The sequence below is a fragment of the Danio aesculapii genome, chromosome 16 (genome assembly GCF_903798145.1).
Source record: "Danio aesculapii chromosome 16, fDanAes4.1, whole genome shotgun sequence".
NCBI classification, from domain to species: Eukaryota; Metazoa; Chordata; class Actinopteri; order Cypriniformes; family Danionidae; genus Danio; species Danio aesculapii.
In genome coordinates this window covers 16,906,555-16,934,379 of record NC_079450.1, presented here as the reverse complement: position 1 = coordinate 16,934,379, position 27,825 = coordinate 16,906,555, and the positions used below count along the sequence as shown (strand labels likewise).

Below are 27,825 nucleotides of genomic sequence, written 5' to 3'. Positions count from 1 at the left end.
GACAGCATTTTTATTAGTGAACTCTTCCCCTCCCGATTGTGTTTTTTCAACCCATGAACACAACCTGACGTGTGACGGACAGCGTTCTGTCTGTTTTCAGTTCCATGTTGTTTGTCCACCCACTCAATGTAATTATCTCTCGAGATATTTGTGTTTGCTGGACACAATGTGATCATTCACACAAATAATCAGTGTTGAGTCTCAGTGTAATGTCAGTGTGGCCCTGTCTGCTTTAAACGCTTGATGGAAACGTGTAGGAGTGAAGGGAATAGAATGACAAAAAAAAAAAAAAGAGAAGAAGAATCCAATTATTCGTGCATAATAACAATTGTGCGGTATATATGCGGGCAATTGCCAGCACGTTCTAACCCAGCCCTCGCTGTCTCTCCTACTGTCTAAGTGCCAATTATGGTACAGGCGGCGGACATCCGCTTGAGCCAGGCCTCTTTCCGCTAGACCCATTAGTAGTTGCGCCGAGCATGATAGTGCTGTTTAGTCCAGCACTGCACCATAAGAGCACCAGTACACACACACACACACACACACACAGACACATGCATGCTTGCGCTGATCGGGTTTCCGAAGTAGATGGCATGCTGTTCCCTTGCAACATCATTAAAGCAAGGGTGGGGATTTTCCTACAGCTCTGTGTGTCTGTAGCACAATGCGGTCGTATCACTGTCCTCTTCTGGAATGCAGCAGTGTTACCTGAGAAAAGCCTGCGTGCGGCGGGGTGGAGAGAGGGAGGGATGCATAAACGATTCATAACGGCGACGGAGTCAAAGAAAGGACCCAAAAAAGGACATGAGGGAGAGAGGGAGAGTACATGAGAGGCAGGCCCCTGTGAAGTACCTCTTGTTATTAATAATTGATTCTTTGAAAAGACTGTGCGGTTTAATTGGTGGTAAGGGGTGATCCTGGCGCACACACACACACATACACACACCTCTGGGAGTCTCTTTGCAGCTGGTTTCCAGTAACGCAGGCTCAACGTGAGGGCGAGAGAGCAATGATCCACTTGAGAGAGAGAGAGAGAGAGAGAAGGAGGGAGAGAGAGAATGCATTTGAAATTGAAACCTACCTGGAACGACTCTAGCTGTGTCTGCAGTCTGCAAGGAATTCACTCCAGAGCACTGGAAAGTGTACACCTTTTCATATCAGACAGCTTTCAAACACTTAGAAAAAAATGATTCATTGGATTGACTACATTTTTTTTTCAAGGTAAGTGGTTGCAAACTGTTTATATGGGCTGAAATTAAACAAATATAGTAATATTCAACTTAATTTGTTTGTATACATTGTTTGCAACTACTTATTTTAAAAATATGTATTAAATCCAATGAATCTTCTTTTTTTCAGTGTATAATTGTGCCCTGAATCAGAGGCCATGACCCGTTGGACTCAATTTGATTACCACTGCATCTGGATTTCATTTGACAAACCCATTAGACAAATAACGTACCCCAAAATGAAAATGCTGTCATTATTTATTTACTCTCATGTTGTTTCAAACCTGCATTACATCTTTATAACAATAGTTCATTCGTTGTGACATTCATTTTACTAAAAACATCTGGTTAATCTTTGCAATAGGGTTGAATTAGTTATTGCTAATGCATTTGAGCAATTCCAGCATTATTAATGCGATATTTGCAGTAAAAACTTAAATAAATTAAAATAAATTCACAGGGAAAATATATGTTAACATTGTTAAATATTTTCCAAAACAGCTAACCATAAAGTTATGGGATCAGAAAAATATCAATCTCTAAACATTTTTAATATTTTAAATGATGAAAATAAACGCGCGTTATGGATTTGACCAAAAAAGTCTGCGAGTTTACAGTACACATTATACTTTGTAGAAACTCTGTGAATTAAACTGTACAACTCAAAATAGAAATGTCTATAGAACAAAACTGATCTATTTTATTTTACAATTTTGCATTTATGAGGAAAAAGCTTCGTTATAGATGTGACAGAAGTGAAATGGGCACTTGTGTGACTTTGGTAAATTCAATATATATGTTTGAAAACATTGACAGAGACATATTTGAATACTGCACTGTAAAGTTCAAGTCTGAGCAAAAAATGTTGAGTGTTTAACTATTTTGGTAAAAAAAAGTCGTTTTTTTTCATAGGACGGTTGACATTTGCATGGAATTGCTCATTTACTAACATAAACAAACATTTATATATACATTTATTACAGTATTTGTTCATGGTATTTAACATTAGTTTATTGAAACACAGTTGTTCAATAGTTCATGTTAACTCACGGTGCAATAATGTTAACAAGACTGTATTTGCATGTTAATAATGCATTAGTGAATGTTGAGCTATGGTTAATAAATGCTGTACAAGTATTGTTTGTAATTAGTGCATGTTAGTATATATACTAACTAATGAAACCTTATTGTAAAATGTGACACATCCTATTCTTTAAAAAGGAATAACTTAAAGGCCTTGAAATGAAATTAATCTACTTAGGTGGCAACAATACATGTAACATATTCAGACTTATTTTCTAAGAATTTATCTTCAGAGAATGTGTCTTAAGTGTACAGTATTTTGTCTTAATGTGCTGGCATATTTCCATTTAATTAAACTAAAAAAGGAGTTCAGAACAAACAAGTGAGATCAAGTGTGAGATCTATCAAGTGACACCAGGGGTTTGTGCAGTCTTCTAAAATAAATGTGTGTTATATAAAAAATTTAGAATTTGTATAGTTTTACATATTCGTACTGAAACAGAAAAACATGTAATTAACTTATATTTATTCATATCTATTAATGACTTGTATATATATCAATCTATTATTTTTGCAATACTTGACTTTTTAAACTTCAAAATGGCAACATACAATTCCATACAAGTTAGGCCTTTATTTTAAGTCTTCAACATAGTAAAAATTCACTGGAAGATAATATTATTTTGTTATTTTTAATAATTGTTTTTATTCATGAGTGTAGAATAAGGTATGATATATCAAATGTAACTTGACATTACTTATGCACATATTGTGACTTAACATAGCTGCTTCAAAATTTGCCTTAAAAGCATAGATGTAATTCATATGTAGAGAAAAACGACAAAATATTTTACCATAGACCTTATTTTACTCATAGACTGTTGCAAATCCATAGGAAAAGTGGCAAAGTAGTCTTCAGGGTGTTGACATCACAGCTGTGGGACTCTATAAGAGCATAAATTTAAGTCTTCATCACATAAAGCTTTGATATGGCTTTAGGAGGCTCATATTGAGTATTTTTATGGTTTTGTGACAAAAAAGAGAGAGATTGAGGGTTTAACAGATGTGAACTGGTCACTATTTTTCACAGCATTAATATTTTTTTAGAAATTCTCCTACATTTCATGTCATTTAGTCACCCTCATAGGTTTTTCTTTAAACCTGGAACATTTCACGCAGTGGTAATTCTCATTAAAATTTTGACTGATACAAAAAGCGGCAGAAAAAAAAAAAAAAAACAGTTTCTGTACAGCGTGCTGTCCATGATATGACCTTCTCCGCATATTGGATTAATTCCTAAGTCAATGTTGAACACAAACCAGCACCACAATGGAAACAGTGAGGTATTTACAACAGACACTCAGCTGTATATTTAAAAAAGGAACACACTCTTGACAAAGACCAGAGCCAATTTGACCAGATAACATCTGTGGAGACCAGAGGAAGCTTTTCCTTTTGTGCAAAGACCAGAGCTGCCGCCTGTGAGAACTCTCGGCTTTGAAGCTTCTCTGTCCTATTACACTAAAATCTGCTCTCGAGACTAGATTTGCCTCAGGTAACGCAGGTTCTTTCCTATAATCAACAGCCTCACCGCGTCCCCCATTAGGACCTTTAATAAAATTCTCTGGAAAAAAAATAGTGTGACGATCCTTTGGCAAAGCTGAGATAAAATTGAATTGCTTGAAAAGCTAAAAGGCAGCGGAAAAAAGGATTAAGAGTGTGTGCGCAACGAGATGACGAAATATCAGGCAGGTGTGACAGAGAATGAAGCCAAACTGCGAAACTCGTGTGGTTTGAAAAGTTTGAAAACCAACTGAGGTCTGAAGTGTGGCTCAAAATGGACCAACAGTAATTGCAGTTATTTGTGTGCACAGTGTGTGAACATCACTTTTGATGGCCATAAAAGGACATAATCGATATAGAATATACAGCTTTCATGGCAATGCTGCGTGTGAGTGTGTGCTTATCTTTTCATCTCTACTTTAGCTCTCGTGTGCCTTTGTGCTGTTAGCCATGATAATCTGCAGATCTGGATTTGCCCACCCTGCTGAATTATGCAAACCCAGCTCAGCTCAGGCGTGAGGAGTTTAACTGGGCTGGCAGTGGGAGATAGACAGCTTGTGGCCTTTCTTTTGAAGGAAAGAGTAGAGCTGATTTTATATATCACTCACGGTTTATGCCTTTCTTGATCTACGTATGTATCTTTGTCTGTCCACCTTTGTATTTTGCTTATGTGTTTGATGTACTGTCCCTTTTGTAAAAGTACTATGAAAATACTGTGGTTTTTGGACATGTATCACCTTAGAATAGATAGCATATTGAAGTAATGATTTGGTATTTAGTACTATTGTATTTCACAATACATTGGAATAACCTGTTCTGTAAAAGTACTGTATTTCTGGGGTAACACTGTAGTCTTGTGACAAACAATTATTTTGATAATAAATTGATTACTAATTGATTATTCTATCAATTAGTACCTTACATTTAGTCCTTATATTTAGTCCTTACAACTTACAATGTAGTCCTTACATTTATATATTGCGTTTCTGAACTCTCAAAGCACTTTACACATAAGGGGGAATCTCCTCATCCACCACCAGTGTGCAGCACCCACCTGGATGATGTGACGGCAGCCATATTGTTCCAGACCACACACCAGCTGATTGGTGGACTATAGACAAAATGAGTTGTCAAGTGGATATGTGAAGGGAATAATGGATATCCGCTAATGTAGTTTAAATGAATACAAAGACATTTGTATTGATCATAACTTTTATGAAAAATGCAGACACTTTGGATCAGGCACCATTTAGCCACCTGTACCATTTTAAAAGTATTGATTTGGCACCGTTAATGTAAAAAACCCAAACAGTACTCAAAGTAAAGTGCTCTGTTTGATCAAATTTAACTTTAGCCTATATTTTGGTATGTTCCTTGTGCATAAAGACCCCATTGATTGTATGTATCTGTCTTTCTTTGAGTCCTAATTCACTTTGTCCTGGCCTAGATATTTAGAAATTCACGTTTTCGGTGCTATCAGTGAACTGTCACTTTAAATGTGATATCTAATATCTTCATCTCAATCATCAGACCTGCTTGTTCTTGCTTTCTGCCAAGGTTGAGCTGCAGTCGCTAGTCTTCTGTGAATTCCTCCAGCAGACCATCTGCAGTGCTTGATGCTGTGAGAGTGCCGTGCATCAGGGAGGAGAGGCCAGTAAGTGAGCAGGCCCATTAGGCTCTGAGTGTGTGTGTGAGATATGAGATGCTGCTCTTAGACAGTGATAGGCTCATTAGTAAGGCTAGAATGTGCTGCATTCGAGTGTGTGTGTGTGTGTGTGTGCAGTCTAATTAGCATCGGACAGTTAGAGTGACTGTGACCCAAGACTCTCTCCAACCTCTCATTCTGACCTGCCTGCCGGCGTCCGCAAGTTCAATCCCAACCCCACAAACACACGGTCATTCATAGAGGCACTCAAACCCCCACACAAAGGAGAAACACATCCCTTCATGAATGCCAATACGCTCTCTAATTGGCTCGTGCGCGCATTCCTGGCTTCTTTAAACAAATGTTGGCCATTAAGCAGTGAGTGAGATGATTAGTGTGAAGTTGGTGTGCAGTGCACCGATACACGCGTCCTCTTATGGAATGTGTCCACACAGCCATTAGCACGCTGTCCCTGACATGCCCCGTGTCCTCTCTCCTCTCACACCTATTTGTCAAACCGCCTGCCGTTTCTTGCCGAAATAATAACACCCCAATCAGAGCCCGCGACTAGTGTGTGTCTAACCTTATTTTTTTGAAGTGCAAGACAGAAAAGGAAGCTGATGGTAGTCAGACAGACTGTAGCGGAATATAGATGCCGAAAGTTTAAAAGACATTTTAAAGTTTAACATCCTCCCCCAAAAGGCCCTTCTGCTTTCTGGCTACCGCAGTGCGAGATGAAAGCGCTTGTGCTTCTACAAAAGACTTATTTTTTTGTGCCTAGCACCACTTTAGCCAGCTAAATGCATCTCATCCCGGCGACCGGCATTGGGAAATACAATCTCGGTGCAGAGGGAAATGTCTGGGCCAGCATTTCAAACAAAAGCACGCTCACACAAAAGGACGAGGAGGGTAAAACCCTGGGACACTGGGCAGTGTAGGCCCTTAGGGGACCATTGTTTTCGATGGAGCATTATGAAGCGATACACATGCGCAGAAAATGCACGCTCGAGTTGAGGTTGAGACCTGGCTGCAGCCAAGCGCTGCACACAAAGGAGCTTAATCATTCATAAAACTGGAGAGGCTAATAAAATATGCAGCACATGAATGCAGCGAAGTGCTCCGGTGCTGCCTAAACTTTTAAAAAGACACATCGAATCAGCGACACGACTATTGTGTGCGTGTACGCGATTAGCTTGCTGGGGCTGAAAGGATGAGGTCACGCTGTTTGAAGCATCTCTAGGGTGAATTCTGAGCGCGTCCTCTACTTTCTGTCTTATTTGCTTTTTTATGCAGTTGTCTTGTTCCTTTCTGGGCTTCTTTATGTGCCTTTTTACTACTACACTAATTTGGATGGTGAAAGAGGAGAGAGGAAATGACTGGAAGAGAAGGGAGGGTGCTGTAGGAAGCAACAATCTCAAATGAGATTTCTATAACATATCCATTGTTTTCATACTGTAGGATTAATAAACATCTAAGACAAAAGTCTCCATTTAACATCCAAATGGAGACTTTTGTCTTAGATGTTTATTAGTCATAACCCATTTCTCTTTAGGAGTTTCAGAAGACATATATATTTTTGATGTTTTAAACTCTACCCTTCAAAATTTTGAGGTCGGAAGGATTTTTATTATTCTTAAGATAAATGATTACGGGCGACGCAGTGGCGCAGTAGGTAGTGCTGTCGCCTCACAGCAAGAAGGTCGCTGGTTCGAGCCGTGGCTGGGTCATTTGGCGTTTCTATGTGGAGTTTGCATGTTCTCCCTGCGTTCGCGTGGGTTTCCTCTGGGTGCTCCAGTTTCCCCCACAGTCCAAAGACAAGCAGGTACAGGTGAATTGGGTAGGCTAAATTGTCCATAGTGTTTAAGTGTGTGTTGATGTTTCTCGGTTCCAGCTGGAAGGGCATCCGCTGCGTAAAAACATGCTGGATAAGTTGGCGGTTCATTCCGCTGTGGCAACCCCAGGTTAATAAAGGGACTAAGCTGAAAAGAAAATGAATGAATGAATGAATAAATAAATGATTACTTGGGCGTCATGGTGGCGCAGTGGGTAGCACAATCGCCTCATAGCAAGAAGGTCGCTGGTTCGAGCATCAGCTGGGTCAGTTGGCATTTCTGTGTGAAGTTTGCATGTTCTCCCCGTGTTCGCTCCGGTTTCCCTCACAAGTCCAAAGACATGCATTACAGGTGAATTGGGTAAGCTAAATTGTCCATATGTAAGTGTGTGAATAAGTGTGTATGGATGTTTCCCAGTACTGAAAGAGCATCCGGTGCGCAAAACATGCTGGAAAAGTTGACTGTTCATTCCGCTGTGGTGACCCCAGATTAATAAAGGGACTAAGCCAAAAAGAAAATGAATGAATGAATAAATAATTACTTTTATTTAACAAGTATGCAATAAATTGATCAAAACTGACAGTAAAACAGAATGTTGAAAAAGATTTGTTATTTTTTTGTAAGATGTTGGTTACCTCAACATGTTTGTTTTTACTGTTAAAATTATAAATTAAACGGCTGATCAAATTCATTCCTGTAATGTAATAGTTTTTTCCAACAACTTAAAAAAAAAAGTCCTACCAGCTCTAAACGCTTGAGCTGTTGTGTGGCTCTAGTCTCCCCTCTCTCGTTTGTCTACTTTTATTTCTTTCACATAATTTTACAACATCTGATTCAAAGTAAATACTTGCATGAAAAAAACAAATATTTTTGGTCTTAGCTCTTGCAATCAATGGGGCAGTTGTGTGACAGATAGCTCGGCTAATAAGTCCGGGCTTGGTTTCTTTAGCACCTAGCACCTCTAGCAGCAATGCACTCAAGTGAACTGAACCATCAAAAGCAGAGGCTCCTGCCTTCAAGCTCACAATGGCTAACAAGCACAGCTGTTCACTGAACCCACCACAGACCAGCTGAGGATATGTTAGTCATGTACAAACAAATGGATAAAAGACAGCGGAGGATAATCAGCAGCGTTTTCACAATAGAGTTCACTTCAGGTGAACATTTGGATTTAGGATTTTCCTATAGAATTCAACTAAGAAAACAGTTCAAATGCTATTTCAAATTTAGGTGCAATTGAATTCATGAATGAAAGTAGCACACATTGCAGAATTGCATTTTAAATTGAAGAAAGTGCTAAATAAATTTAAGAAAATAAAGAAAATTCAATCTTGAAGGATTTCTGGCCTTAGACAGAGATTGCTGTTTAAATTGTGTGCTTATAATAAGCATTGCAAAATTAGCAATCATTTACTTGAGACCAACTTATAACTTATTTTTGTCTGAATCTGACCTGACCTGCTTTTTTCATGTCATCATTGGAATATTTTTCATTTTATATACATTTTACTAATTTATTATTTCATGGAAAATACAAGAAAAAAAGACAAAAACTAAAACAAAACAAGAAAAGCTTTTGTATTTTTTATATAATTTTTTTTATCAACTTTTACCTCTTCTCTAAATTGAAATTGAAGAAATGACACTTTCTGCAATCCCAATTCAGCTTCATGTAAGGTAAAGCCAATTCAATTCAACTTCACCGTCATCGTTTGAAAGGCTGCTGATTCGTAAATTCAGAATTTTGCACTGTCCTGGTGTGCATTAAGGCTGTGATTCACCTTGACATTAACCAGAAAACATATGACCTCAGAAGCCACATTTAGCATGATGGGAAATCTGGGAAAAGGGCATGCCGCACGTTTGAGTGTCATTACTAGCTCTGTATTTAGCCTTGAGCCTGGGGATATGTTTGGACAAGTCTTTGAGTGTCTGCTGCACAAATTATCCTGATAAAAGCACATGGGGCGAGCAAATTAATTCAACCGAAACCCAACAAAAGCACTGTTTACATAAGCTAATCCCAGGCAGCGTGCTAGCCGCCATGCCAACCCCTGAGCAGCCTCCGCAGGCATGGGGAAATCTTTATTGAATCATCACCCAATCCCCGGGCACTTTCGAGACCCCAAAGCATCTTTATCCAACTGGAGAAGTGAAGGGAGGAACTAGTCCTTTCAGATGGCATCTTTACGGTCTTCAGAGGTTTGAAATCGGGGCCAAAACAAATGGCCTTTCCCAGAGCGGTCTTTAATGTACCTTTGTGGGGCCTGATTTTCAGCCAGACCGTGGAGAATTGGATACAGTTATGGTGGGTTAGAATCACTGTAGCTGTATCTTATTATAAGAGGCTGTTTTGACACTCAAAAGGTGTGTGTGCGCTTGGGATGGGCGATATTGAGAGAAACTCACATTGCAATGTTTTATTTTTCTGCGATTCCAATATTTTACCAGATTAAATTAATAGCTCTATTTTGACAGAATTTACATAATTGTACATTATGATGATTTTGTAGAGTGCATCTTCATTAAATATAATAAACCAATCAAAATTATTGATAAAAACAGTAGAGCAAAGATATAAATGAAAAAAGCAACAACAACAGGGAGTCTGGCAGTTTTCAGGCCTACACAAATTGAGTAATCAATTGTAAAATAACAGTGTAGTTTTCAGTGTGTGTGTGTGTGTGTGTGTGTGTGTGTGTGTGTGTGTGCGTGTGTGTGTGTGTGTGTGTGTGTGTGTATGTATATGTGTATATATATATATATATATATATATATATATATATATATATATATATATATATATATATATATATATATATATATATATATATATATACTTAAGTACATTCAATCTTTCTTAAAGGTAAAAACATTATAATTTATTATGACTGAATGCTGCACAAGCCTTAAAAGCACAAACACGATTAGGTGGTTCCTGGTCAACATTGCAGATCCTGCGATGTGACTATTGCAGATTTGTACATTGTGCAGCCCAAGTGTGTGATATGACCAAAAGTCGAAACCTTTATTAATGAGCAATTGTATTATTTTTCATTTATTTATTTATTAACTTAATTCCTTGCTGATTCCTAGTTTATGTAAACACGGTACACAACTATTGAAAATAGGACATACAGTTTGGAGGAGGAGGGGGGGGGGTTGTGCATTCTACACGTCATGTTTTTTTTTTTTTTTCTAGGAATAATATTACTTAAGGAGCTGTTAACATGGAATTGAACCAGATTTTGGGGACAACCCAAACAATATAATCCTAAAAAATTGTATAATAACATTGGAATAACACAAGGAGAAAGTACTGAACTACTGAAGTGTATTTAATACTTTATATAAAATGCTTTTTTTGGCGATGGCAGCTCTCTCATATGAAGAATTAAGTCATGAATTGCTTTGGTGTTTTCACAGATTTCAACAGTGTAATGCTGTGTTCACACTAGACGCGGTATGCGCAGATAAATCGTGATATTCTCACGTAAATACACATTTTCAGTTTATAGACGCGAATTGGCATCATGGGTAGGGCTTCTGTCTGCCCTGTGACTCTAGATTTGTTGCTAAATGGCTATTATGGATTTTAATGAGAAAATAGTTGTTTGTTCTTTAGGAAGGCTGAAAAACAGGCGATTGGTTAACGCAGTGCAGATGTCTGCTGAAATACAGATTTTTCAACTCGAGCGATTTGTCAGTCGTGCAAAACACTCAACTCGCACCGACCCATTCATGCGTACCGCGCCGCAGGATGTCTATTAGTATCTTTGCATTGACTTAACATCTAAATCACTCGCGATTAACACTTCATCTGCGTCTGGTGTGAATGCAGCATAAAAATCTTAATAGTTCTGTTGGTCTCGTCTAACAAATCTGATCTTTGTTTTGTATTTTCTATTGTATTCAAGTCAGGTGATTTGTTGGATGATTCTACAGCTTGATTTTCTTTCTCTGAAACATTTTCTCTAAAACATTTAAGTTTCTTTGGCTGTGTTTTGGATCATTGTCTTGCTGAAATGTCCACTCTGGTTTCATGTTCATCATCCTGGCAATGTAGATGTTGGACTGAAGCAGCTAATATTCATTTACAATGACTAAGGGCAGAGGGTTGCTGAATAACTATTGAGAGATTTCAGCTGCTGTCTGGGCTTTCACTGCCTTTCGATTCCCTTTCTTCATGTGTTCATTACTTTTTCATTGCATCATTTCATTACACGAACTTCATTTGTAAACTAATTAATATTGTTTTCTTTGCAAATATGGATTTCTTTGGTTGTTAATATCACCTTTAGGAATATGTTTTCTGAAAAAAAGGTAATATGTTGAATACTTAATTCCCCTATTGTGTTTTTCTAATTAAAGAGTGCATTTCTAATCTTTGGGAAATAGAAAACATTTTACATGTCAAAGTGAAAAATAACCAGCATCTCTTGCAAGCAAAATTACATATTAAAAGTGTGCTGGGTATTAAATAATCTTTATATTTGGTCATTTTAAAATATAATGAAATGTGCAAAGTACAAAGTAACTTGTATATGTTGTGCGTTTGTGTGTGTGTCAATGAAATATTTTCTTTTTAATATTATTTTTTTATGATAGGACTTTTTTTTGTCTGAAAAAAAATTGTAGGTTATGAATTTGATTCTTTTTGATTAATCACTCAGCCTTAGTGTGTGTAGTCCTTGCGTGTACTTTTCCTGACACAGAAAGGGTTAGAGTGGGGAGATGAGGGTATGCGGCTGGAGTCGCACGTTCTCAAGGATTTATGATACCCTACGTCAAATATTCTGTCCTTGGTTGCTTTCAGGGGGAAATGTTTTCGAATGAGTCTATAGATGAAACGCGCGGGAGGGGCGGAAGGGAAGATGACAGGAACGGCTGAAAGGCACTACACTGTGAAGGAGGAGCGCCTGCCACCAACATCCCTCCTCTTTTTTTCTCCAAATCGGGTGGTTATCGTTTGCGACTGAAGCCAAGCTGCACAGTCTGTTCCTCTCTGTGTGAATTCATAGCAAAAGCAGCTTTCCTAACCGCTAATTACAACTTTGAGCTCATTAAACCACCAGTTTTATACTCACACGTGCATGCGCGACCGCTGACGATGGCATCATACATCAGCTATGATTGATCCATTCCGAAATCCCAAATCAAACACATCCCTGCTCCCAAAGAAAACGCCATCCCTTTCCAGAATCCACGCTAGATCTATATTTACTGCTAAACGCTCAGCTTCTAACTCAAATCTTGTTCCTTGTTTGTCTCTGGGATGCAACGATGCAAAGCCCAGCAGCGACAGCATCAATGAGGAACGACAGTAAAACGTCGATGAGTCCCTGTGTTGCTGCAGCCTTCCGCAGGTTCGCCTTGGCTATTTATCCCTGAACACAGGCTTTGTCGAGCACTTACACCAGTGGCCTAAAAGCAAGCTGTGTGTAAAAAAGAAATGGCAGGGCCCTTAAAAGGAGAGAATCCATCAGGCTCGGGTTGTTACAAAGTGGTCCTCTATTAAAAATGCAGCAAGGCCATTACCTCAGGACCGGTGCCTTTCTCCTCGGGCTCTCTCAAACCCACAGAAACCAACTAGCTAGCTCAGATCACCCCATTACAGACCGGACCGCACATGCATGATGCTGGTCATGGGTGAATACTGGGAGTGATTGCTGTTACTTCATGAAGGTGACCGTGTACATGCAAAAGACTTTCCCACCCAAAGTTATTACACATTTTATTTTGTGGAACCCAAAAAGATTTTCTTCAGTCTGTACAGTAAAAGTAAATGTTTTAAACCCTATTTCATTGTATGGATGTAAACCGTATAAAGGAAAAATGAGGATAGGTTAATTTTTTTTATTCACAATCCTTCCAGTCTGAAAATTGGCAGGTATTTTAATGCTGAACTATATGAAAAGATTAAAATGAAGGTAGATTGCGAATTTTAGACTTCCCAGCAACTTTTACATGAGAGTGGATCAAGTAAAAAAAAATTGAATCAAGGACAGACATGTTTGTGGTTAATGGGCAGATTGGTTGGTGAATTAGGGTATCTGTCATTTTTGGAGTTTTTGAGGTTACGGTTGGAGCTTAGGTTGTGGGACACCACATGAAGGCTGTGTGTGTTTTGTCATTCAATGAGAATTAGCGGTTCAGTTCTGTGATGAGTCTGCCCTTATTTTTATTCTCCTGATTGATAACATTGCTACTAATGCACTCTCTTTTGTCAAATTGTATTCACATTGGATTTACAATTAAAAATGTATTGATGTCATTTCAGGCAAATTTGTTGTTTGTAGGAAAAATCTATTTAAAGTGCTATCACAAGGTTTCTAATTTTGCTTTAGAGGTGTCATAAAATAGGTAAACCAACCTATGTACAGTACTGAACCTACAGTAGACCCTTTTCACATTTTCGGGTTTCTTAGTAGCAAAAGGCGTCATAGTTGGTTAAACTTGTGCAGTAAATCGGAGATTACAACAAATAATTTCACATCTATATTTGCTGAAATATTGAAAGAAAAACTCCACAATGGTGTTATCAAGACTTTCAGAAAAAGGAAAAAAATTGTGTGAGACTGATGATGGCAGCAAGAGGAGCGAATAATGTCAAATTTACTCTGAGCCCCATAGACACCATTACAAACGTCTCGCATAAGTGGTAATTTGTTTTTTGTAATTTGATGAAAAGATGATATAATACATTCATAAATTCATTCATTTTCTTGTCGGCTTAGTCCCTTCATTAATCTTGGGTTGCCACAGCGGAATGAACCGCCAACTTATCCAGCATTTGTTTTACGCAGGGGATGCCCTTCCAGCCACAACCCATCTCTGGGAAACATAGTGAAAGTGCATTATAAATGTTGTGTATCCTGACAAAACATAGTAAAGTTTTTAAGGGTGGGTAAAAGATGTTGTTTGCAGGCAGCCAATAAAGACCATAGGCTGACAAATATGAATCAATGAATTTATCTCGGCTCCTGGAATTGCTGACAACTCATTTTGAGGGTTCAGAATCCGTTCTTTCCATTAGAAGACAACTTCTCTGTTGCCTGTTAAGCTGAGGATTTTGATCTCTAAAACTTTGCAGACCTTGTACATTCACAAACAGCTATAATACTCTCTGGATGAAAGGTAATATTGGGAATAAAACATAATAGGGGCACTTTAATTTCTCAGTTGTTATATTTAGCTATGAGATCAAATTGAAAGCAAATGGGAACTTTGGTTAAATACCCTGCACTTCAGAATCAAAATAAATTGAAAAGATCCAGTTATCACAAATGACTAGAAAGATCATGAAAACGAAAAATTCTTCAGAGCCCTGCATAAAACATGACTAAGTTCTCCATTAAGTGTCTGGAGTTACTTTATATAAGAGCAACCTTTGAGCAATCAGTTTTTGGACATTAATATGGAATGAAAATGAAGTGTGTGCTTTTATATATTAATGAGTCTCATTGGATCAGATCTGAATCATCAGTTTTATCAATGCTATCAGTTCTTTAACGCAGAGTGAGTTTTTTTGCACATTCTCCTATTGGTTTTGTAAAACTGGATGCGCATGAGAGTTATTACTCTCTGATGCAAGATGTGAAAATCTAGAACACATTTCACCTTCAGAACGGGCCAAAAAATATTGAAGCACTTCTACAAACAGCTCTTTTGTGCACTTTGTATTCCGTTCTTTTCATGTTCGTGACTAATGCAGAGCGTTTCACCCCTGAAACGAGGACAATCTTGGGCATAAAATTTTATCCACCTATGAGGGTATGTTTGCCAAGTATGTTCCTCTTTTCAGAGTGAACCCCACCCCTCTGAACAGATGGCTGGAGAGAATGCCCAGGACACAGTGGGAGAAGGAGAGCAAGAGAGGAAAAGGGAGGGAAAAAGAGAAAATGACAGGGAGGAAAAGATATGAACATTGCCGGAATAAAAATAGGAAGGCTTGTTGCGTTTAAAACCGTCTCTCTTGTAAATATTAGGCTGCTTAGAGAACATTCGTGCTTTCTAACTATATATAAAAGTAGTGTCTCACGACTTCATGACTCACGACTCCATTTAGTTTGAAAGCATGCATGTTAAAGTAGTTTTTTTTTCTCCCGATGTACTGATGTTCAGCATTAAACAGAAACCTCAAGTGAAAAGACATTTACAAGTCGAGACAGATCAAATCACATTATGGAGTAGCATCTCTGTGTGAATGAGTGGCTTGGTTATAACTTCTACTGGTTGTCATTTTAAACAGGAATGTTCTTTTTAAATAAAAAAAGGAACCGAAAGGAACTGCGCTTTTAAAGATACTGTTAAAGGGTGGTTAACACTGTCGCCTCACAGCAAGAAGGTGACTGGTTCGAGCCCCGGCTGGGTCATTTGGTATTTCTGTGTGGAGTTTGCGTGTTCTACCTGTGTTCGTGTGGGTTTCCTCTGGGTGCTCCGGTTTCCCCCACAGTGCACTATTGGTGAATTGAATAAACTAAATTGGCTGTAGTGTAGAAGCCATGGTCTTTAGCCTCCTTGGTAGAGCAACCAACTTCCATGTGAAAGGTTGCCGGTACGATCCCATTTCAGAGCAGGTTGGGTGGTGTAGAACCATCAGGGTTACTTTGTTGCCGTGGCCCTGATGGGAGTGAGGTTTAGGGGGCTGAGAGTAACAGAGGCCAGCTAGTGAAGTGCTGTGCAGGTAAACCTCACTCCTCTGACCTCTAAAAGGTGCTCTAGCGACAGATGCTTGAGGCCATGGTCTTTAGCCTCCTTGGTAGAGCAACCAACTCCCATGAGGAAGGTCGCTGATTCGATCCCAGATCAGAACGGGTTGGTTGGTGTGGAACCAGCGGGGTTACATTGATGCCATGATCCAGATAGGAGTGAGGTTTAGGGGGATGAGTGTAGCAGAGGCCAGCTAGTGAAGTGCTGTGCAGGTAAACCTCACTCCTCTGACCTCTAAAAGGTGCTCTAGTGACAGACGCTAGAGGCCATGGTCTTTAGCCTTCTTGATAGAGCAACCAACTCCCATGCGGAATGTTGCCGGTTCGATCCCAGCTCAGTGCGGGCTGGGTGATGTACGACCAGCTGGCTTACATACAGTTGAAGTCAGAATTATTAGCCCCCCTTTGATTTTCTTTTCTTTTTTTTTTTTCTTTTTTAAATATTTCCCAAATGATGTTTAACAGATCAAGGAAATTTTCACAGTATGTCTGATAATAGTTTTTCTTCTGGAGAAAGTCTTATTTGTTTTATTTCGGCTAGAATAAAAGCAGTTTTTAATTTTTTGAAAGCCATTTTAAGGTCAAAATTATTAGCCCCTTTAAGCTATTTTTTTTTTCTATAGTCTACAGAACAAACCATCATTACACAAAAACTTGCCTAATTACCCTAACCTGCCTAGTTAACCTAATTAACCTAGTTAAGCCTTTAAATGTCACTTTAAGCTGTATAGCGGTCTTGAAAAATATCTAGTGAAATATTATTTATTGTCATCATGGCAAAGATAAAATAAATAAATCAGTAATGAGTTATTAAAAGTATTATGTTTAGAAATGTGTTGAAAAAATTGTCTCTCTGTTAAACAGAAATTGGGGAAAAAATAAACGGGGGCTAAAAATTTAGGGGGGCTAATAATTCTGACTTCAACTGTATGTGTATGAATGCGAGCGTGAATGGGTGTTTCCCAGTCCTGCGTTGCAGCTGAAAGGGCATCCGCTATGTAAAACATATGCTGGATTAGTTGGTGGTTCATTCAGTTGTGGCAACCCGTGATATATAAAGGGACTGAGCCAAAGGAAAATGAATGATAAATTTCTGTTAAAAATGTGTACATTTAATACTAACATTTTATAAAAATAAATTTGATTTAAACCACAAAGACAGAAAATTCTAGAAAAGTTTTTGTTCTCAACCGGCACTGTTTGTGGTTTAGATTTGCATTTAGATTCTAGCCGAAAAATTAAACAGAGGCAAGCATAATTTAGCACTCTTCACAGATCCCCAACTCGACGGCTGCAGGCAGACACTTACAGCAAGTATTTTACAGTGCAGGCTTTCCTGATGAAAGTGTTTACATGTATAATTCACAAACGCATACAAAGCCTGCACTCTTGTAAGTTCATGTTTCTGCGTACTGTATGTCATTATGGCTTGCTTCCAACAGAAACTCTGAAGAAAAAAAACTCACACATCAAGAGATAAAAATACATTCAGAGCACAAACCAACCAAATATTAGATTTAAAAAATAAAATAAAATCTGTATTATAGCCTAACATCACATAATACGATTACAAGTAATGTTATTGTACTCACAGAGGGAGAACGCTGGACAGGACAAGTGATTAGGAGCCAGGCTTTGTCCTCCAACAATATCTGATAGGCTGCACAACCATTGAAGAAAATAACAACCAAACTATATCATAGGCCTAAATCCCTCAATTTGAGTAATTTGTGTGGGAATCGGCTGCGTGTACGTGTGGATTTTAATATATCCTTTCACCTGTTTAATGACAGTGTTGGTAATGAATATTGAAAATCAAATTGTCGTTGATACCTGAAAATTGCCTGTCCATTAACGAGTTTAATTATTCAGATGAAGGTTGTTTGGAGGACGTGAGATGAGAGCATTTCACCAATGTGTTGAAATAAAAAATAGGTGCCGCTAGAGGAAAATTAAGCATCAGTCTGGCAATTATCCACAAGCGGAGTAAATATCACTATGTAATAATCCTAAATGACATTGAGAGCAGCGGAAATATAATGAGCCACATATATGCACCGTACCCATAATGCACCAGAAACGTTGCTGGCAAGCCACATGTCACCTCACTGCAGGGCAGTTAGCATGCGCTCCCACAGAGAGGAGAGGTTTAAACGGCCGACTGGATGTTATTTCTGCTGTACATAAAGCTGACCCCACAGAGTGTAACCGAACACCACACACACACTTTTGCTCGCATACGCAATCTCATGGCTCTGGATTTGAGCGCTCAGTCAGGCTCTCTTCCTCTTTCCCTTCTTTCGAAACATCAATGCGCACACACCGTAAAGCCCTGACTTCTAGCCGTTGATTGAATGGAAGACAGGGCCCCACTGGCCTCTGTTGACACAATACCAGAAGGGAATTACCTCCCTTAAATTCTTTTTTCATATCCCAATGGTGTATGACTGCTGTCAAGGATACCTCAGCCCACATACTCACGGTTGTACATCCATCCATACTCAGTCATTAAGATGAGTTCTCAATCCACAAGAGGGGACGATCGAGAAGATTTGGGACATTACAAATCATTTGATTTTGGTTATTCTTGAATTTGAATTGTGGAGAGGATGAGTAATTGCAGTTTCAATATGACCTTAAGCAAGTATAATTAACAAGAGAGAAAGACATATGACTTTTTTTACTAAAATGTAAAACTTTTAAAGGTATGCAGGCCTTACATTTAGCTAGAACCAGACAAATATAAACACAATCTGCATTTGCAATCTACTCCGTTTGTGTACCAACATCTTGCTCCAAGGCCTGGTATTGTTTGTTGGTAATTTCATGTTCAATGATATCTGTGACCCACATTATAAAACAATGGATCATTTCCTAGCCGAGTTTAATTTTCTTTTGAACCTACTTCAATGAAAGTAAGTCATTTACATGTAATTGATACCAGGGTCTTTATATAATTTAACCAAATTACTGATTTTCGACATTAACGGCTTACTGTAGCATCATAATTTCCCCTGCTTAACATTTGCCTCTCATTGAGCGCTGAGCATTATTGGGGCAGAGAGGGAGAGGGAGAGAGCGAGGGCAGTGATTGTGTGTCAGTTGCCCCTCTTCCCCCTCATGATTGATTTCCCCCGGAGGAATGCCTCCACTCAGAGAGCACGCTAGAATCAAGATTAATAACAGGCCATTTACATCCCCAATCACGCACACACACGCAATCGCACTCACGCTGACCCGTGCTCACATGAGGTCCCCATCCTTCACAGGCAAGACCGAATATCTGAAATCTGAAACTCTGTTTCAGTGCCAAAAAAACTCCTCCATCTCCTTTAATAATCTGCAGATCAATAATTATTCCCAGACTGGCCCATTTGACCATTACCCATGATGCTTCAGTGCTTGCTATAGTGATTCGCTTTGGAAAGGATCACAAGCATACTTTGTGCAAATCTGAACCTTTTGAATGTGCATGCATTCTTCTTGACAGGCCCTATTTAGTGTGGCGAGTTATTGTTGTAAGTTTTTGTTTGTGATGAGAGAGAAGGACAAAGATGTGATGCTCTGGACGAGCCCCCCCCCCCCCCCATTCCTTGGAGACACTCTTGAGAAACTCATTAGACAACGGAAGTGGGTAAGATCCAATTTGACATGACCTTGAAGGCAGCTAGAAGGAGTGGGGAATGTGTGCGTGTGTGTGTGTGTGTGTGTGTGTATTGATGGGTAAACGGTGCCTGTTGCTGGTGTCATGTATAGCCTAGTGATGAAAGGCATCAATCAAGTTGTTTCTATAAGCTCTTCTGAGATTTTGAAGGTTGAGATTGACCAATGGCTTACGAAATTCTGGGAATGTAACACAGGGGTAGAAGGAGGGAGCGAGAGAGGTCGTAAACACTTGCTGATGGAGAGTGACTTGGCCACTGCCGTTTATCATGTGTCTTTTGGGAACGCTTGCATATTTGGCCAACATCGAGCAAGCAACTCCTCCAAAAGACTTTCCATCAATTTTTATCCCTCACATACATCCTTTGCACTTCTTAATTTGCCCATAGGAGCATGCATCTTTATGCCTTTTGTTCTGACAGCCATTTCTTTTGTCCAATCTGATTAAAATCCTAGCTCTTTCTACACTTTCATTTACTCAAACATGTAAGTGCCAGCTTCTTATGGGGTGTGCCGCATAAAAACATTCATGAATCACAGAGGGAAGCCGAGATCACCAGTGCCCTCGATAGCATCTCGGCCCTATCGATCAGCTCATGGTAATCAATTCTCCACGTCCGGGTGGTGTAGGGGCTTAGAGAGATGGATGCAATTATTCAAGTCCCCCACCACCACAGGCTACACAGCTGAGAGGACAGAATCCCAGCATCGTGAGATTGTGTGCATGCAGTCTTGATAAACGGGCACTCTTGCACCTCCAGAGAGCGGCCCATGTCAAGTATTGGTCATGTGGTTAATGTGCCAAAAATCTGTCAGAATGGAGTGGATGCTAGGAAGTGTGAGAGGCAAAGAATCAGAACATCACAAAACCAGATTAACAACATTGCTTACCTTAGTCTGAAGGTAGTGAGGGTAATAGTAAGTGTACTGGGGGTACATTGGTTGCTGTTCCAAGCGTTTGCCCATGTAGCTGGAATCCTTCTGGCTGTGGCTGGATACAGAGACTCGCGAGCGGGGATCCAACAACTCAAAAAGCCTCCGCTTGTGGTTCCGCAGCTAGAGGCTAGATCCGTGTAAGGGACTGAGCCAGAGGAATGATGGAGAGAGAAAATGAGATGATATGGACACAGGCAAGCGTGCGTGCACCGTGCCTCTCCTCTTCTCGCCGTCTTTGGGAGCAGGGGAGGAGGAGGTGATGGAAGGAGAGCGGAGGTACAAGGATGGGATAGCAGCGGAGGTGTGCGCTAAGAAAGAAGGAGCAGCGGCACAGGAGAGAGGAGAGAAGGAAGGAAGGAGGTGAGGGAAGAGGAGGGGGCACTGTGGCGATCACTTCTCTGGAAAACCGGCTTCTAGTCTCCTGCTCATGCCCTGACTTTGGCTCTCTCTCTTTCTATCTATCTTGCTCCTTCTTTCTAGTACTCCCTCTATCTCTCTCTCTCTCTTTCTCTCTATGACAGTCGGTGCAGCGTCGGTTCCCAGAGGAGCTTGTCAGATATCCCAGTCGCACACTTTGTTCCCGTCTGGCAGATGCACAAAGCAGCAATGTAGACAGTCGTCGGATCTGGATCTCTGCACGCACAGCTGATGAGACTCAAACCCTCCACAGGAAGGATCAGACGTGAGCCGAGATGTTGTGAAGCACACAGGAAATGGCACAAACTCCAGGCGGACTGCAGTATCCGAAAAAAGTCCAGGTGTAACGGTGCTGTTGTTCCTCTGTGATGTTCTTTTCTTTATTACCCGCCTCCCTCGTCTGCTTGCTTTGTTGCGCGCGCGCGAGAGTGTGTGTGCGAGAGTGAGTGTGAGTGTGTGTGGTTGTGTGAGAGTGTGTGAGTGAGAGTGTGTGTGTGCGCGCTGCCGGCTGCTCCACACTGTGGGGAAGATTGAAGGGATCAGCTCGGGCACCGCCGTGTTCCTCCTCCTCCACAGCATGGTGGGCAGGGCTAAGGGCTGGCTGCACCACTCCCAGCCAGGGGAGTGTCTTAAGCAGCCTATCTCTGTTTGTCCTCATGGGAGAGCTGCCGCCCACTGCATGGCTTCACTAGTGCAGAAGGGAACAACTTACTCTTACTCCCACACTCTGGGGGGAGGAGACTGAGGAAGACACAGCAAGGAGCCGAGGCCCCCTACTGGTCAATCACAGAGTCTACCTCATCTGATCTCCTTTTTACCATGTTTGCTTCTCTTTTTTTTTCTCAGAGTGTATTTTTAACTTCAGTTTCTGCAATAAATAAAACATGAATGACCGTAAGATGTTTCTTTGCGCTTGTCTGACACACGCTGGCATTGGATGATACACTGACACACTGACACACTGACATGCATACTAGTACATAAGTACAGTGTGCAAACTGAACCTGATTCTCATATGAAGCTAAAGCCCCAAATAATAATAATAATAATAATAATAATAATAATAATAATTTACAGGAAGTTAAATGTTGTACTGAGAAGATTCTTTTCCCCCCCTCACACAACCTGTGCAAAAATATTGTGTTTATAAAATTTGACTCAACAAAGTGAATTAAGTATCTACAGTATATGCAATTATCCTATACACAAGGGTGAATTTAGTGGTTTGGGGCCCATAAGCAATTCCAGCTGTGGGGCCAAACAGTCTTAATATGCACCTCATGTATGTATGTATGTATGTATGCATGCACGCATGCAAGTATATCTATCTATTTATCTATCTATCTATCTATCTATCTATCTATCTATCTATCTATCTATCTATCTGTCTATCTGTCTGTCTGTCTGTCTGTCTGTCTGTCTGTCTGTCTGTCTGTCTGTCTGTCTGTCTGTCTGTCTGTCTATCGAAAAATAACACTACATCATTGTATTTGTTATACCCTCACCATAGAAAATATGATAGAAAACTGGGTTATATATTATAAATAGAATCTTCTTGCTACTTATTGGTGGCCCCCATATTTTCTGGGCCCCTAAGCAGCTGATTACCTCGCTTATTGGCTAAATTCGCCTCTATCTAAACAGCCTTTCATAGTGTAGTGTCATGTTTTTCCCCAGGATTCCCAGTACTTTTTCCTGCATGAAGTTCACATGCAGATATAGCTGTTCATAAGAGATATTTATTTTCAGGGCGTGACAAATTAGTGCTAAAAGAGAAAGCAGGCTTTAGTTGTTTGCAGACTGACGGTGGTAATTATGAGTGCTTTAGCATGTTTTTTCCCACTCAAACACTGCAGTAAAACGAAAGGAATGTGAGAACTTATAAACAAACAGTGATTGGGAAAGACATCAATACATTTTCATTAGGACAGGCTCTCATAGAAGTCTGCAGTGCAAGAGGAGAGAGAGAGAGAGAGAGGTTGAAGTCTAGCTCTCTCATCACTATGATTGGAATGCTGAGGCACAGAGGGAGGAAGGGAGAGCGAGAAAAGGAGAGATGAGAAGCTAGTGGAAGGGGTTGAAATAATCCACAGTACACCAAGAGCATGGCCACTAGAAGTACAAGCAGTTAAGAGCAAAAGAAGCATGCTCCTAAGAGGAGACAATGAGGGAAGCTATTAAAGGGGTAATTTCATAAAATGTTATCATTTAATTTTTCCCATTAGTAATCTTATAATAAATGCCAAAAATGTCATTATCGTCGATCCCTACTTTCTGTTTTCGCTATGCCTTTAAGACTCTCTGTAACTCTTTGTAATCACACCCTTTGCACATGTGAAATGAGCAACAGCCTTTGTTGTGCTTAAATCAGAAAATTCAGGTTTGTTGTTGGGTGCAATGCTGCTTTTAACTGCCCATGTTTTTGTAACACATTTTTAAAGTCTTTATTATAATTTTTGACAGGATCACAAAACAATCCATGTAGAAATGTGATGCACAAACTGTTAAGATCAGACTGAAAGGTCAGGGAAACAGAACATGCTGTTTTTGCTGCTTAATTTTTTGTGGTTGATGTGGCCTAGGGAGGTTTTGGAGTTATGTATGTTTTCACAGCCCATCAAACTTTCTCGAAGGATCAAGCTAAGTGGATTCTTCATTGTTTGACAGAATATATCCTTACACAGTCACACTTTATTTTACAAAGTGATGCTATTAAAAAGCCAAGACCTTTAGCTTAATAAACTACTAATTAGTTGCTTATTAATTTAAGTTAGTAATGTTTAGAATTAGATTATACTTTATAAGTTCTAAAAAACAGTTCATAACAGGCATGCATTCATGTGTGTATGTGTGTTGGACAAAATATATGTAGAAAATATTTACATTTTAGTAATTTATTACAGTATTTTGTAGGTACACCTGTCCAACCTCTCATAACGCAAATTTCTAATCGGCCAATCCAATGACAAGTGACTTTGAATGTGGTGTGGTTGTTGGTGTCAGATGGGCTTGTCTGAGTATTTCAGAAACTCCTGACCTACTGGGATTTTCACGCACAACCTTATCTAAGGCTTACAGTGAATGGTCCGAAAAAGAGAAAATATCCAGTGAGCGGCAGTTCTGTGGGCACAAATGTCTTGTTGATGCCAGAGGTCAGAGGAGAATGGCCAGACTGGTTCGAGCTGATGGAAAGGCAACAGTAACTCAAATAACCCCTCGTTACAACTGAGGTGTGCAGAAGAGCATCTCTGAATGTACAACACGTCCAACCTTGAGGCAGATGGACTACAGCAGCAGAAGACCAAACTGGGTGCCACTCCTGTTAGCTAAAAACAGGAAACTGAGGCGACAACTCGCACAGGCTCACCAAAATTGGACGATAGAAGATTGGAAAAACGTTGCCTGGTTGCCTGCTTGCCTGCTTGCCTGCTCTCGATTTCTGCTGCGACATTTGGATGGTAGGGTCAAAATTTAGCGTCAACAACATAAAAGCATGGATCCATCCTGCCATGTACAACTGTTCAGGCTGGTGGTGGTGGTGTAATGGTGTAGGGAATATTTTCCTGGCACACTTTGGGCCCATTAGTACCAATTGAGCATCGTTTCAAAGCCACGGTCTACCTGAGTATTGTTGCTGACCATGTCCATCCCTTTATAACCACAATGCATCCATGCTACTTCCAGCAGAATAACGCACCATGTCAAAAACATGAATCATCTCAGACTGGTTTCTTGAACATGACAATGAGTTCTCTGAGTTCTGGTGACTGTGGAGGTCATTTGAGTGTAATCCAATAGACCACCTTTGGGATGTGGTGGAACAGGAGATTCACATCATGGATATGCAGCCGACAAATCTGCAACAACTGCGTGGTGCTATCATGTCAATATGGACCAAAATCTCTGAGGAATATTTCCAGTACCTTGTTGAATCTATGCCACGAAGGATTAAGGCAGCTCTAAAGGCAAAAGAGGTCCAACCCGTTACAAGTATGGTGTACCTAATAAAGTGGCCAGTGAGTGTATAGATGGATGGATGGATTAAAATTGTATAAAATCTGTTTTTCTGATGCATTTTACTATCATATTCCTCCACGTAATCAAATAGATTGTCACATGTTCAACAAAGTATTTTGAAGGAGTATAAATTAATAAGTATTTCTATTTGACTAATGTTTTGGCTCTTTTCTTGAGTAAACATGCAGGCTAGCGTGAGTAGACGCTCAAAGAATGAGGCTGGTGCCATGACGCTGTAATTGTTCTTGCTACGCTCTTCAAAGAACTCTGCAAATGGAGCTGGATACGCTCCCTGCAACTCAGGGGTACCATTCTCAAAAAAAAGCCAAAAAAGAAAAAAAAGCTCTCATCTGGACTGCTCCACAGCTGGGAAAATAGAGTCGGCTGTTCTCATTCTTGGAAAAAACATCCATAATTGTGTCCCTTGGATGGAAGGGGGGGATGTAGTGTCATTCGAATGCCTGCTTAATGCATAAAAGGAGAAACAGTGCTCTACTGTTTTCTTAAAGTGTTAAGTTTTGGTTTAGTGTTCAGCATTGAACACCAAAGTCTGGGACATGGAGAATATCACTACATATTAAGCTAGACATACAGTATTCTTATCCGGTAGATGGAAATACTTAAATCCACCACTAATGTGCTATTCCATCACACCAGTCGCAAGCCAACACATGTAATGGTTATGCAGTGTGATAGTTTAGATAGGAAGATAATTTATAGCTTGGAGCTACAACAACATAGCTACTCCCTGGCAACCAGCCACAACGCTCTAGCATTGTGGTGTCGTGTTTTGCAAAGGCTAGCAGCACTCGTTTTCTCTAACAATGTGAAAATGCAGTTTCGCAAGTATCATCCATACTTCAACACAGCCACATTGGCCACAGTCCCGCCACCTGGGGGTTTATCCCAACTGGCCTGGGCCCAGCCAATCTGCTGTCTGAGTGGTGCAAGCAAACACCTTTCTTGTCCAGTGACAGTCAGGCTAGATAAGTAACAGCACAAGCTTACCTGAGATAAAAGCTGCAATGCTATCAATCATGAAGAGTGGGGGGAGGAGGGAGGGTGTGTTAGAGACAAAGTGAACAGGAACAGATAGAAATAGAGCACATCCAACATGCATGCATAATCAATTTGCGATCAGACCTCACTGACACGATTTATCACAGCTATATTAATATTTATTTCTTATCTGTGGCTTTTTGTTTGCAAACAACAAACAGAAATAATCTGAATTTGGCAATCTATGTGCAATCTGATCATGGGGTGGATTGTAGTACCAGTAAGTGTACATTCCTATGTACTCTAGCATTGGGTAGGACTTTTGGACACACAGTACTAGTTGTTGCTGTTAGCAACTAAAGATCCAGAGGATTCATTCCAGGGCAGTTTGACCCAGGCATGACACTTCTTAAGAGTGATAATATGATAGATTGTGATTGATTGAGTGAGAATAACACTTCTATGTTTCGGGATGAATAATGGCAGATTGCAGAAGGTATGAGGTTATCTTTGGAGTTAAATACAAGAGGTACATACTTTTTGCTATTTATTGCCTAATGTTTGACTATCTAAAACTATTCAGTCAGACATTTGCGTCTCATCCAGAACGCTGCGGCAAAGATTCTGACCAGAACCAGAAAATCAGAGCACATCACACCTGTCCTCAGGTCTTTACTCTGGCTCCCAGTTACATTCAGAATAGATTTTAAAGTATTATTACTGGTCTATAAATCCCTAAATGACCTAAAAGCTCAATAAATTACAGATATGCTTACTGAATACAAACCTAACAGAACACTCAGATCTTTAGAATCAAGTAAATTAGGCCTTCAGCTACTGCGCCCCCTGCTGCTGGAATCAGCTTCCAGAAATGATCAGATATGCTCCAACATTAGGTACATTCAAATCGAGACTGAAAACACATCAGTTTAGCTGTGCCTTTACTGAATGTGCACTGTGCTACGTCTGACAGATCGCACTATTATGTCTTTCATTTCTTTTTCATTGTTTTATAACCTGTTTTAACACGTTTTATCTGTTTTTAATCATTTTTATTCTTTGTTTTTATTTTCTTATACACTTGTCTCTTTTATTCCTGTTTATGTAAAGCACTTTGAAATGCCACTGTGTATGAAATGTGCTACACAAATAAACTTACCTTGCGTTGCCTATTCTAAACTGTTAACGTTTTAAAAAGTGGTATACCTCACAGCAAGAAGGTTGCTGGTTTGAGTCCCGACTGGGTCAGTTGGCATTTCTGTGTGAAATAGAGGCTGCTTGAAAATTATGTTTCTCTGGATTTATTGGTATTACTGATGACATTTATTCAGAAATAAAATTAAAAACAAATAGCATGCAACATTTTAGACAATAGATTGTGAGCAAAACACAATACCAATGTTTTAATTTCAGAAAATCTAAGAAAATTAATACTTGACAGAATGAACCTGATTTTCAACCACAACAATTGACAACATTTGTTATTTTGGCCTATTATCATTTAAAGGTGCAGAAGGTGATCTGCCTAAATGCTAACCGGTTAGCATAATATCTTTCAAATACAGTCCCTCCCTTGCCGTCCTAAGCCACGCCTCCTTAAATCACGAACGCGCACATTAAAGATGATAGAGACCCACTAGATCTAAAATTTTATGTTACTTTATACTACTATTCTGAACGAAAAACTGTATTATATCTAGCATGTTTTCAGTTGTGTAGCAATCAATACTTGTCATGATGTGCAATATGTCACGCATGCATGGATCGCTGGTATCCCTCTCTCACACCTT

The 27,825-nt window shown here is 39.7% G+C and overlaps 1 protein-coding gene across 3 annotated transcripts in view; it reads right to left on the bottom strand.

The window, feature by feature from the left end:
- Positions 1 to 21,562, bottom strand: part of rbms3 (RNA binding motif, single stranded interacting protein) — a 261,124-nt gene extending 239,562 nt beyond the window's left edge. The window contains exon 1 of one of the 3 annotated variants that reach the window (XM_056475767.1): positions 20,558 to 21,562. In XM_056475767.1, coding sequence (XP_056331742.1) covers positions 20,558 to 20,632 — 75 coding nt within the window. In that variant the 5' untranslated portion in view covers positions 20,633 to 21,562. The remainder of the gene's footprint in view (positions 1 to 20,557) is intronic. The other 2 variants (XM_056475766.1, XM_056475765.1) reach the window with 2 other exon arrangements.
- Positions 21,563 to 27,825: the final 6,263 nt, after the last annotated feature.